At 60.3% G+C, this 13,199-nt stretch overlaps 1 protein-coding gene across 1 annotated transcript; it reads left to right on the forward strand.

Moving 5' to 3' along the window:
• Positions 1-778: 778 nt before the first annotated feature.
• Positions 779-13,050, forward strand: SAMD14 (sterile alpha motif domain containing 14). The gene is made up of 9 exons (XM_042914544.1): positions 779-821; positions 6,615-6,781; positions 7,221-7,509; positions 8,293-8,380; positions 8,480-8,554; positions 8,660-8,819; positions 10,051-10,170; positions 10,256-10,411; positions 11,241-13,050. The coding sequence occupies exons 1-9, from the start codon at positions 779-781 to the stop codon at positions 11,394-11,396; spliced, it is 1,254 nt and encodes a 417-aa protein (XP_042770478.1). The 3' UTR covers positions 11,397-13,050.
• The last annotated feature ends 149 nt before the right edge of the window (positions 13,051-13,199 follow it).

Here is a 13,199-nt window from a genome sequence, read left to right on the forward strand (position 1 = left end):
GAGTGAATGGATGGATGGTGGATGGGCAAATGAATGGATGGATGGATGGATGGATAGATGGATGGATGGGTGAGTGAATGGTTGGTTGGTGGATGGATGAATGAATGGTTGGATAGTGGATAGGTGAGTGAACGGTTGGATGGATGGGCAAGTAGATAGATGGCTATGTAGGTGGGCAGGTGGATGGATGGATGGATGGATGGATGGATGGATGGAAGAACCTGGGTTCTGCTCCTGATTTTGCCATTGGCTTGCCATGTGACCTTAAATTAACAGTGACCTTAACAGTCACTCTCCCCTCTGTTTCTTTATTTGTAAAACGAGAGGATTAGGTTTAATAATCCCCAAGATTTCTCCCAGATTTGATGTTGGACAATTTATGACGATCAAAAGTTTTTAGGGAATGGTGATGATAGAAAGGCCCAGCACAGTGAAGGGGGGCAGTTCAGTGAGCCGTGTGAAGGCACGCAGCAAATCAGCGTGGCCACAAACCATAAGACTCAGCCTGTGTCTACACCCCGGATTTGCTCCTGCCCCTGTCCACTCTTCTATTTCTGCCTCCTGCCCTAGCTCTCACAGTCCAGAGTATGGTTCAGGCGACTTCTTTTCCAAGGAGCTGGAGGAAGGTTCTAAGGGAAGGTGAGGGGCCATAAGACCAGGAGCAGGTAGCCAGCGGCAGCTCCCTGGTCTCCACCAACCTGAACCTCTTATCCATAGTCATTTTTTTTCCTCTCTCTCTCTCTCTCTCCCACCCGATCCTCCCCAGCTTCCTTGAGTCATGGCTTCTTCAAAGCTACGAGAACCTGCGGACGAGGTTTTTGGTAAGTTCTGTTTGCTCTAACTCTATCCAAGGCCATCAGCATTGGGGGGATTCCCTCTGGGACTTCAGTGTGTGTCAGTGTGTGTGTGTGTGTGTGTGTGTGTGTGTGAGCGCGCGTGCGCTTTGTGGCCTTTCAACCTGGGTCTTTGTCATTACTATCTATGCCAATTACAACAATAAGGGTCTTCATTTATCAAGTACTGTCTCATGCCAGGTACTAGGCTAACACCCCAGTCTCCCATGCGCTATATCATTTACTCCCCACAGTCATGCTAAGAGGTGTGCCCTTTGTCCAGACAAGGTGCCGAGAGCACAGAGTGCTGCAGTGACTTGCTTTAAAGATCACATGGCAGGTTAGTGGCAGAGCTGAGACTAGAACTCCAGACCGCCTGACTCCCTGCTCTCAGTCACCGGGCCGTGTCCCCATGTCCCCAGCACAGGTGATACACGTTACCTCCACATCGCATAGTGAGGGACCTTAGCCTGCAGGATGTGCGTGGAAATCAAATGCATAGGACATAGAGCCTCTGTACCCCCAGGCTGGCCCCCTCTTTACACACTGGGGTGCATGCGCGCACCTGCTCCTTCCATCATTTACCCCCTGCAGTCTTTCTATTGTGTGATATGGGGAGAGACCACCCTGACAGGGCTGAGTCCCCAGCATGCACTGGGGTGGAAAGGCTGTTTCCTTGCTGGATTTGGTGGAGGAGTCAGGGAGCAGGGAAGGTGAAGGAACATGGAGGGAGAGGTGGAGACAGAAGCGGTTGCCTGAAGCCGATGGCAGGTGTGGAGCCCAGGACACTCACATTTGTGTGCACAAGCCTCAAGGGGCTCCCGGCTTCTCCTCCCCTGCCTTCTCATCTCTACCTGCCCTCCCCTCCTCTCCCCGCCCTCTCCTGCTCACCCGGTTCTCCCCTGTGTGGCCACATGCCCTGGCAATGCCAGGAACTCCTGCCTCCTGGTTCCTGGGAAACTGCTTTCCTGGCCTCCCTGGGGCCCGTGGAATGAAGGGTTTGCCTCCTGGACTCCTCCAGCCTCCAGCTGCCTCTGGGCCTCAGACTCGGGTCTCACCATCTGCACCCAGGCCTGGCCTGACAGAAGTGAGCGCCCCCTTACCTCGGCTTCTGGGCCTCCCAACACCCCCTAACCCCAACTCTGCCTGTTTTCCTGCTCCCAGACCTGCTGAGGTAGCTGGCTGCCTTGCCTGCTTCCTGATTCGAAAGGCAATTAAATATTCATGACTCCCCAGTGCCCAGGGCTGGGCTAACTCCCTGCTGGGGAGAGAAAGAGAGAGACAGAGAGACAGACACAGAGATGGAGGGAAGCCAGGGAGCCAGGTAGAACAGGGACCAGAGGAGAGACAGGCCCCACCTTGTCTCAAAAACACTTAAGCCCCCCTAGAAGTTCCTTTGCTCCCTCAACCCTCTGACCCTCCGAGGTAAGCTGCCTGCAGTCCTGATGTGGCCCAGAGTCAGGAGCAAAGGGCCCTTCTCCCTGGGCCAGGGCAGCTGGGCACCAGCTGTCCAGGCGTCCCAGAACAGCGAGAACACTAGTCTGGGAGCCAGGAGGCCTGGATGCTGTCCTGAACTCCCCCTGCACCTTTGGCCAAACCTTGCCTGTCTGAGCCTCAGTTTCCCCACCTATAAAATGAGAGGTTGGACTCACAAGGTGCTCCCATCTCCGCCTCAGGGGAGGTAGAGCGGGCTGAGTACTTACACACTGAGCCTCCAGAGCCAGACTGCCTGTAACCTTGGCCCCTCTCTTCGGCAGCCGTGGGCCTTCAGGCAAATTAAGGCTGCCCTGGGGATTCCCGGAGTCTCTTCCTCCTAGGGTTGTGGGGAGTTTAAATGAGCTAGTGATCGGAAAGCACTTAGAACCGGTGCCTGGCACAGCGAGAGCCCCGTGAGTGGTAGCCAGTCTTATTCTGTGGTTCAGTCCTTGCTGCTTGCAGATAACGCTTGGAGAGTCTGTGTCAGGGATCGGGGGGCAGAGGGCTCCCTCTGGAAAACCCCAGAAGCGAAGCAGGGGCAGCTAAGGAACTAGGGGCGCAGCGTCAAGGCTGGGGTCCCAAATAGCAGTCCTCTGGCAGGACCTCTCCCCTCGCCAAGCCTCCGCCACTGCGTCTGGACAACTGTGACCGTCCCCGTGGGTCCACCCTCCCCGGTGTCCGGGCCGGTCCCCTCTCCTTGCAGCCTCCACTGGCCCACACCATCCCTTCTCCTTGGAAAGTTCTTCCCTGTTCTCTCTACCACCTTAGCTCTTCACTGTCTCCCAGACCTCAGCCCGGCTACCTAACCTATAGCCCCCAGCCCCTGCCTTCGTCCCTTCCGCAAATACCACTGGGCCCCTATCATGTGCCAGGCTCTGTTCCAGGCCGCAGGGAGACAGCACCGAACAAGCCAGACAAGGTCACTGCCCTCGAGGAGCTTGCGTTCTAGTGCGGGGGCAAGCGGGGGACCCACACGGAAGCACCCACACGACGAGACGAGACAAGAAACATGTCATGGGGCAGAGCGCTCCGCAGAGGACTTAAGTGTGGAGCGTGCACGTCACCACCTTCGCGTGTCTTGAGCCCGTCTCTGCCCGGCTCTGCGCTGGTCCCCAAAGGGTGACTTAGCTTGAATACAGCAAACACCGACTGACCACCTCCTCTCTGCCGGGCCCCGCGCCAGCTCTCACGGAACACGGCGGACGGCGCAGGGCTCGACCCTCTGCCGCGTGCGGACTGGCACGGGACGGTCACTTCCGACCAGACCGTAGGGCCAGGCCTGCAGAGGGGCAGCGGTCCTGCGGGGCCGGCAGGATGATGGATTTGAGTTGACAGCCGGACAAAGGAGGGGTGGGGCAGAGGAGGGCTGCAGGAGCGGCCCAGGCAGAGGCAGGTGGAGACAGGGACCCAGGTGCGGCCGGCAGGTTAGTACCGCTCCCGCCAAGGCCACCCACAGCTCGTGCTCTCTGAGCCCTTAGCCACGGGCATTCTGGCACAGCTTTATATAGTGATCTGATTTAACGCTCACACAACCCCGCGAGGAACATACTCCTGCCATGACCCCGTCTTGCTGACGCGGAAGCCAATATCTAAATGTAAGTGACTTGTCCAGAGTCACCCAGCCAGCAAATGGCAAAATTGGATTCAGCCCCGGCCAGCCGGCTCTTAACCATGGTCCCTATAAGAGCCCGCCGTGCAGAGGAAATGTGGGAAACACAGAAAGGGGGAGCTGGGACCCCTCCGGCCTTGCCTGGAGGGCTGAGGGGCATGGGCTTTATGGTGTTGGCTTTGGAACCCTCCCCCATCCCCTGCCCCGCCCTGGGTTTCAAAAGCAAGCAATTATGGGACACAGTCAGAAATGCGCTTTAGGAAGTTTCTTCTGGCTCGTGACAAGTGGGGAGGGAGGCGGACCGTTGGCAAGGAGCTCAGGATGGAAGGACGCTGAGGCCGTGCTCAGCTGGCTGGGTCTTCGGGGAAGTGGCTGCTGAAGGCCTGAGCTCAGGCGGTTCAGTCCCAAGGGAGAGAAGAGACCGGGTTGCAGAGGTGTGAAGGCAGATGGACAGAACCACGGCTTTTCCATTAGAATATTTACCAAGACCCTACTATGTGCCGGCATCCATCCTGAGTTAGAGCAGTGAAAAAAAGAGGAACGTCAGCCCTCATGGAGCTGGCATTCTAATGACTGGAGAGACCATAAACTAAGCAAAATACACAGCATGCCAGAGAATGATACATGATATAGGGAAAAACAGAGATTGGGGTTCTGGGGCGGGGGGGGGGGAATTATAAGTTGAGTGGTCAGTCAAGTCCTCGGTGACAGAAAGCATTTAAAGCAAAGACCTGAAGGAGGTGAAGGAGAGAACCACGCAGAAACCCGTGGTGAGAGCCTTGCAGGAAAGGGAAAGAGGAAGTGCAAAGGCCCTGAGGTGCAGGCGAGGCTTGTGTGAGGAAGAGCCAGGAGGCTGGGATGGCCAGGAGTGGAGGGAGCACGAGGGGAGAAGGAGAAGCTCAGAGAGGTAAGGGGAGCACGGACTGAGTCTGGAAAAGCCACTGGGACGACTTGGCGCTTACTCTGTGCGAGGTGGAAGTCCCCAGAGGGTTCTGAGCAGAGCAGTGACAAGGGCTGACATGTTCTATCAGGATCACTCTGGCCACCGCTGTGTTGAAAATAGACCGTAAATGGGAAAGGGAGGACAAGGGAAGATCAGCTTGGAGGCTTTTGCGATAATTGAGGCAGGAGGTGATAGTGACCTAGACCAGGGAGGCTGTGTGTCCCCCTCTCCTCCCTGCCTTCCCATCCTCTCCCTGCCTCACCTCTTCCCCCTTCTTCCTCTGCTGTCCCTCCCCTTTCTCTCCGTGTGTATGCCAGGCTCCACTCCTATTCCCCTGGATTATTTTGAACCTAATCCAAAACATTGCATCGTTTCACCATAAATATTTCAGTGTGTCTAGAGGTATGTCGAAAGTGGAGCTAACAGCCGAGGGCAAAGGGTAGCTTGGGGCTGAGTTGGGGGGCTGGGTGGATGACGGGGCCTTCTGCTGAGCCGAGGAGCAAAAGGGAAGCCGGTTTGAGGCAAGGCGGTGGGTTCATTTGGGTGGATTCCTTGAGGAGCCTGGGTGCCTTTGACGTGGCAAGTCCCCTGGCCGGTGCCGAGGTGCCCCGGGCTTCGGGGGTGAACCAGGAGGTGGTAGTTAAGTCAGGCCAGCAACTGGGGTGGCTTAGGGGGTGTCTGCAGACAGGACAAAGAGGAGCAGGGAAGGCAGGGCAGGCATGAGTGATGGGATGGGGGACCCTGAGATCGTGGGGGGGGGGGGGGAAGAAAAGGTCTTAACCCATCCTGAGGTCTGGGAAGGACATCTTCTGCCCGGAGACCCCAGTGCCGAGCCTGGAGATGCTGCGGAGCGGGGGCTTCGTTCCCAGGTGGAACAGATGAGAAGGAAAACGAGGAGCAGTTGGGATTTTGCATGATCCGCTGGGTTTGCCTGTCTTCCTCCACGTCTTCATCCGGGACCCAGCCCGGCACCGCCGCCCCCAGGATGGTGGAGACAGGCCTCCCGGGGCCTGGGTTTCCCCCTGACGCCGCTGCTATGTCCCAGCTCAGCTGCGAGCCTTCTCGGCAGTGCTGTGTCTGAGCGCCAACCCCAGGCGTGGCCCAGCGAGCCCGTCTCTGGAGCCAGATGAGTCAGGCTCGGATCCCGGACCACTACCAGCTGGTGGCTGCCCTCAAGAACTTGACCTCCCTGAGCCTCAGTTTGCAAGGCTGTACGACGCGCGTAATAGTTGTCCCTCGCTCACTGGGGTGTTTTGAGCGGACGGGGCGAGGTGTGAACCTTCTGGCACGTCGTTGGGGCTTCTTAAAGGGGAGCTGTTATTACCATGATCTGTCCGGCCTCATCCCCAGCCCTCCTCTCCACAGAGCGGCCCCGCAAGTGCCCCGGAGGTGCTCCCGCCGTGCGGAGAGCAGGTTGCCAAACCTCCTCTCTTGTAAACTCCCACCCAGACCTTAGACCACTTTGGTGCTTCCTCCCCTGACCCATCCAGACAGGACGCTCCTGTCCTCCTCGGTGTCCGTGAGCGTTTGCCCCACACGGCCGCATTCAGGTGCTGACGCGTCTGGCTTGCCCGGCGACCGTCTGGGACCCTGTTCTCCGTCTCATTCGTACTCCCGGGGCCCGGCACTCACAAACAGTGGTTGAATGTCTGGGGTGTGAGTGCAGGCGGCTGCCTGAGGTGGGTGGGCCTCTGGGCTTGCTGTCCTCACGTGTCTGGTCTGTGTCCCCCCCCCCCCCCCACCTGGTTCACAGACCTGGACTTGGCTGTGCCAGAGACCGTCAGACTGGACAGCAGTTTACATAAGGCCCGAGCCCAGCTACTGGCCAAGGGCCGGAGACACCGACCTTCCCGCTCCAGGCTTCGGGACAGTGCCAGCTCTGCAGAGGATGGCGAAGGCTCCGATGGGCCCGGAGGCAAGGTCGGGGCAGCCCACCCAATCACACGTACCCTACCCACCCCCCTCTGGCCCGCCCCACCCCCCCATCCCTCCAAACCCCTTTCCAGGGAAACCCCACTCCCAGACTTCTGACGTAGTAGCACCAACATTCACATCTGGCTCACGTCAAATTTTACGCAAGGTGTGATCATTCCCATCATGCGTGTGAGGGAACTGAGGCTCTGAGAGGTTCAGTAACAAATGCACGCAGTTAGGAAGTGAGGAGGGCGGGATTCAACCCCAGCCTGCATGACCGAAGCCCCCTCCCCCCCCCCCCCCCCCCCCCGCCCATCTCCCACATCTCACGGCCCAGCCAGCCCCTTCAGGGGGCCCCCTCGCAGTTTGCGGGGTGAAACCAATTCCCAGCCCCTCGGGGAAGAGGCGGGGAGGGTTGGCAGTGAGCGGCTGCCCCCTCCCCCAGGTGACGGACGGCTGCGGGAGCCCCCTGCACCGGCTGCGCTCGCCTCTGCACTCGGGCCCGGGGTCCCCGGCGGGGGGCTCTTTCTGCCTGGAGCCTCCGGGGTTGCGGCGCAGCCTGGACGAAGACGAGCCGCCGCCCTCGCCGCTCACACGCTACCGGCCCCTGCACAACGCCACCTCGCACGAGGGCCTGGCCGCCGCCTCCTGCTCGCCGCCGCGCTCCGCGCCCTCCTCGGACAGCTCGCCCAGCTTCGTGCGCCGCCACCCGCGCGCGGAGCCGCACAGCGAAGGTGAGCGGTGGCCGGTGGCGGCGCCCCCTGCTGGCGGGCGCCGGGACTGCAGCGGGCGGACCAAGCAGGGCCGAGCACCTTGGCGAGGGGGGAGGAGGGAGGGGGGAGGGGGGGAGGACACATTACGGCTCACGCATTCGCTTCCTGTGTACCAGACTCTGTTGCGCACTGGGGACACACAGGTGGGGAAACAGATGCAGCCTTTTCCCTCGCGAAGCTTGCAGTTTGGGGGAGAGGCCATCTAGTAATTCCTTATAGGTTAAGGGGAAGCGATCAAATCATCTCTCAACTAAACGTGCGGGTTACAAGCTGTAATCAGCGCTATGGGAGAAACGTGCGCGGTGGCGGGGGCGACACCGAGCAGGGCGGAAGGACCCAGCGGGGAGCATCCTGTAAGGCTTCTCTGAGGGCGTGACATGGGAGCCAAGATCGGAAGGCTGGTTAGAAGTTGGTCAGGATAAACTGAACCCTGACTAGCAGCGGCCCCTACGCGTTCGTGGGTTGCATAAGGCTTTTTGCGCATATTCCTTGAAACAGACAGGTGTCATCACGGGTCCCGTGACATAGGTGTTATTGTAGATCAGGTGTGATCATCCCCCTGTCTGAGATAAAGGCAGCTCAGCGAGGTAGGGCGATTTGTCCTCAGTCGCACAGCTAGCGAAGGGCACCAGAGCCAAGTTACCTGATCCTAAGTCAGAAGGGTTTCCATCACCTCACCCTGGCAGCTCAAGGAGGCGGGTAAGCCACCCCACAGGCAATGTCCTTCCCTCTCCTCTCCAAAAGATGACAGCCGGGACGCCAGCCCCCCTGAGCCTGCCAGCCCCACCATCGGCCTGGATAAGAAGACTCGCCGCAAGTTCTTGGACCTGGGGTGAGTGGAGAACGGGCCAGCAGCAAAGGCTTGGGGCTGTGGGGTACAGGGTAGCACGGCGGGCCGCCCTGCCCCACTCCCCGCCTGCCCTCCCCACAGGGTCACCTTACGCAGAGCATCCACTAGCAAGAGCCGGAAAGACAAGAGCAGCAACCGCTTGTCCATGGGCAGCAGGTGAGTGGTGCCCACAGCCCCTTGGCCACGGTTTCCGCCCCTCGTTCCCTGTGGGCCCGGCCCTCGGCTCGGTGCCCCCACCCATGCAGGGTGCTCTCTCCGCAGGGAGTCAGTGGAGGGGTCCGGCAGGTCAGGGGGCTCCCCGTTCCTGCCCTTTTCCTGGTTCACAGACAGCGTCAAGGGCTCGGCGTCCTCTGGCAACACCACCTCCCCCGCCTGCTCCCCTAAACACGAGGGCTTCAGCCCGAAGAAGTCGGCTTCTCAGGTGAGCCCGTGGCCTTCCTGCCCTCGTGCCGGCCCCAGACTCAGGTGACACGAGGGCACGCTTCACCCTGGCTCGGGCTGGGATCCAGGCCTTCCTCGAGTCCATTTGTCTACCCACGGAGCCATCCGGTGACTCATTAGTTCGTCCGTTCTCGTTCTCTGAGTTCATTCATTCACTTGTTCGCTCACTCACGCTCTGAGCCGTTCCTTCGTCGTTTCATTTACTGAATTCAACGCGCGTCAGTGAACACTGGGCTTCCCCTGGTGTATCCCCCACCCCCACCCCCAGCCTGAGGCCTCCTCCCCTCGGGCTAAGTCTCCTGCCTGGCTCGGCTCTAGCCCCACGTCCTGTCTTAGGAGCCGGGCTACCCGTGTGGTGGGGTGAGGCCTGGAGGCGACAGAGATGAGTGGGACCCAGACTAGCCAGTGCTTAGGAAGCTCGCCGCCCTCTGGGAGAAGTGACACCGGGGGACAGAAGCAACAGTCTCTGCTTATGCTCATGCTCGTGCCGCCCTCCACGGTTTGCAAGGCTCCAAGGGCATGCTTTTGCTTTGCTGTCCCAAAGCGCAGGCACGCTACCCCAGTCGAATAGATGAAAGAATAAGACGAAGAGAGAAGGACTTACCGCGTGGGTTGCTTGCCAGGCTCCAAGCCTGTTCCGTGGCTGTGCCTTATGTGCTCCCGGGGCAGAGGAGATCAGAAAGCTGGGAATTCGGGGGAGAAAGAGTTCCTTCTGACCTGGCGCTTCCTTGTTGCCTCTTTCCCTCCACGGACTCCTTCCATCTCTTCCTTCCCTTGTGCTGAGCCCTGGGATAACATAGTGAACAGACAGCCCAGGGCCTCAGAGAGCTTGTGGTCTCTACTCAGGCACTTAGCAGCCAGGGTGCTAGAGGCTGGGGTGGGGAGGCACAAAGGGGGACCCCTGACCTAGCCTGAGGGAATCCTGGTTGGCTGCCTGTAAGAAGTGACACCTCCTCCATTCCTGCTAACTATTCTGCCTCAGTTCTAGCCCCACGTGCTCCCAGAAGCCTTACGTCCTGATGCCTCCCGTGAGTCACCGTGTCATATGTGCCTGCCCAGCTCCTGGTTCATGCATAGGAGGCACTGGTGCCCCGTCCCCAGATTCAGCTCCATGCAGACAGGGGGCAGGGGGTTGGGAGCGCAGGGCAGTGGGGGGGGGCTCCCTTGGGCTTGCAGGTGAGCTGTCTTTAGCACGCACCCCCCCTGTCTAGGAATCCACCCTGAGTGATGACTCTACACCGCCCAGCAGCAGCCCCAAGATCCCCAGTGGTCCCCGGCAGGAGACCAAGTGTTCCTACCCCTACCACACGCTGTCCCAATCTTCGGATGAGGTGAGTAAGCCCTGACCTCGGAGAGTCGGGTGTTCGGGACACAGGCCAGGTCACCCCTCCTCACTGTCCTTGGTCTCCACCCCAGTTCCTGGACGAACCTCTCCCCACTGTCCACCACTGGACCAGTCAGCAGGTGGGCCAGTGGCTGCACAGCCTCAACCTGGAGCAGTATGCCGCTGAGTTCGCCGCGCGGCAGGTGGATGGGCCCCAGCTCCTGCAGCTGGATGGAAGCAAACTGAAGGTGGGTCAGAGGAGAAGAGCCGTGATCCAGCTGGAGCCCGAGGCAACCTTCCGGGATCAGGATCCCCTCACCCTGACCTTTCCTTTCACTTCCTTCGAGGCCATTCCCTGACCTCTGACCTCTGGGCAAGGTCCATGGCCTGATCTCTGGACTCTAGCATGGGTCCCCAGTCTGCCTCGAAACTCAAGCCCAGGTCTTCAGTTTGACCTTCAAGCTCCAGCCCCAGTCTCCAGGTTGACCTTGACCTCCACTACTGTCGTATCACCTGACTCTTGATTCCGAGTCTCCTGGTGTCCTAAGAAACCAGGCCTCTCCCTGATCACCTTGACTGATTCTCAGTCTTGGAGGGTGCTGGTAATCAGGGGAGGTCAGGGGGCGCACCTCGGATCTTTGTGCTGGGAGGTTTCTGGCCTGTTCCCCACCCTCTGTTACACTGCTTGGGGAAGGGGTGGTGAGGAGAGTCCCCAGGGAGTCTGAGTGGGGAGGGGCCTCGGCTACTTACTAGCTGTGTGACCTTGGGCACATCACCTGCTCTCTGTGGGCCCCGGGGGTGCTGGGGTCGTGCCACGGCTGAAATCCAGAGTGGCGGAACCGGGGCTGAGGATTGCCAGGGGTGGGGGCAGGGGCTAAGGGTCTGGAAAGATCCTCCACTGGCATCTTTTCCGAAGGCTCCCCTTCCGAATTCTTGCCCTGCGGGGTCTGGTCCACAGGCAAGTCTGGGGGGTGGAAGAGAGCTTACGCCTGGGGCACAGAGAACCTGGGGCTCGGGTTGGCCAGGGTTCCGGGCGGTTCTGGGGCTCGTTCCCTCACCCTTGAATTCCTCCCCCAGAGCCTGGGGCTCAGCAACTCGCATGACCGGGCGCTAGTGAAGCGGAAGGTGAAGGAGCTGGCAGCGGCCGCTGAGAAGGAGCGCAAGGCCCAGGAGAAGGCCGCACGGCAGCGCGAGAAACTCCGGCGCAGGGAGCAGGAGGCCAAGAAAAGCTAGGGGAGGGCGAGGGGCAGGCACCGGCACCCAGGCGCTGGCGGCCGCCGGGCTCGGTGGGCACAGGCCTCAGCGAGAAGGCGGGGCCTGGGCGCCAAGCTTGGGCTGGCCTGGCCCCACACTCTCAGGGGGGTACGTGCCCTCTCCCACCCTGTCACTCGGTCTGGACCCAGATCCCCCAGAAAGGGAGACCCCAGGAGAGGGCCCGGTGAGAAATCCAATTTTAAGGACGTTTGGCACGGAGTCCCTAGGGGAGCTGGCAGGTTACGGGCAGAGGGCAGAGAGGCCAGGGCTGAACAGGTCTGGGAGCCCTGAGGCACCTGGGTCAAGTCTGACCCTCTGCCCTCAGGCCACGGCGGTGCTGGCCGGCAGTGAGCTGGGACACCTGCCTGGCCTGCCTGCCTGCCTTCTAGAGGCCCTGAGATGGGGCCAGGGTCCCAGGGCTGAGGGAGGTAGGAAGCACCTCAGCAGGAGCGGGTGGCTAGAGCTGTCCCTCTCCAGCTCTCCGAGGTGGCGGTGTGCTGGGAGAGCTCCGTGCTCCCCAAGGAGGCCGGGAGGTGCTGCAGCAAGATGCACTCAGGGTAGACTCCCGGTCTACACTCCTGAACGGGAGCGCGGAGAAAGCGGCATGGTCATCCCACGCGATCTTTGCAAGGACCTTAGGGGCAGGAAGGGAGGATGAAAACCTCCCCTTCCCCTTCCCTGTCCTGTGGGTCCCAGTGGTGAGATGACAGCCATACAGATCTGTCCCTCTGGGGCCCATTCAAGGCCTGGTCTTTGACCTGCTCTCTAACACAGGGCACACGTCTGTTGCTCCCTCAGAGGACACCTGAGACCTCTCTGGGGACAGAGCAAACTTGGGAGCTGGGGGGGGGGGGGGGGGACAGGATACCCCCAACCAGTGCCTAGGTGGTACTGAACAGGTGAACCCTCACGCCAGCTGGGTAGAGAGGCACCATCTGGGAGTCCCCCCGCAATCTCTTGGAAGGGTTCATCAACTCTCCCCCATCTGCTCTGGTTCCTATCTGGGCCTCAGTGGGTTCCAGAAACCGGCAGGCAGTGCAGGCTCTGGGTCGCTGGGCCACAAGGAAGGGTGGGGCCAGCCCCCTGGGTAGGGGCGGGATCTATCCCGGAGGCCCAGGGATGACCTCTATCTGTCCTTGGAAGGAGGGGGCTTTCAGACGATCCCCTGTCCTCAGCAGCACTGGCCGGCAGCTGGCCCAGCTTCTGGAGGATTGGCTAGTTATCAGTGGGGCGGGGGGGAGGGGGCTCTGATTAGAAGTCCGCCTCCACCTCCCCCTGCCTGGAGTGGCGGACAGGACCCAATGCATGCCAACACCCCTCATTCCTGCTCAGGGGCTCTGGCTTCAAGGCCACCCCTGCTATGGCCAGGGTCCTGTCCCTGGGACTCAGCCCTTTGGTCCTCTCTGCTGTCTGTGCTGGGAGAGGGGCTTCAGAGGAAACTGAGGTACGGGGGCACCGGCACCATCTGCGCCTGTTGGAGGGGCTGGTGGGGAGGGTGGAAGGCACCCAGGCCTTTGAAGCTATCAGGAGCTATGTGGGTGCCCACCTGCATGTGAAGGGGGGGGTGGTACTCAATTTATTTCAATAAACACTTATGATGTGCCAGTGACCTTTGTCTGCCCCAGGCTGGGTCGGGAGGCTGCGCTGGGCCCTGAGTGTGGTGGGGTGTCAGCAGGCGTTGTACTGTCGGGCGTTCTGAACGGATGGCTTTGCCTGGTGCTGTGCTCGTGGTAGACACTGAGTCATGCCCTGGGCCGGGTGTCCTGAGCGCGTCATACGGTA

The sequence above is a fragment of the Panthera leo genome, chromosome E1 (genome assembly GCF_018350215.1).
Source record: "Panthera leo isolate Ple1 chromosome E1, P.leo_Ple1_pat1.1, whole genome shotgun sequence".
Taxonomy (NCBI): domain Eukaryota; kingdom Metazoa; phylum Chordata; class Mammalia; order Carnivora; family Felidae; genus Panthera; species Panthera leo.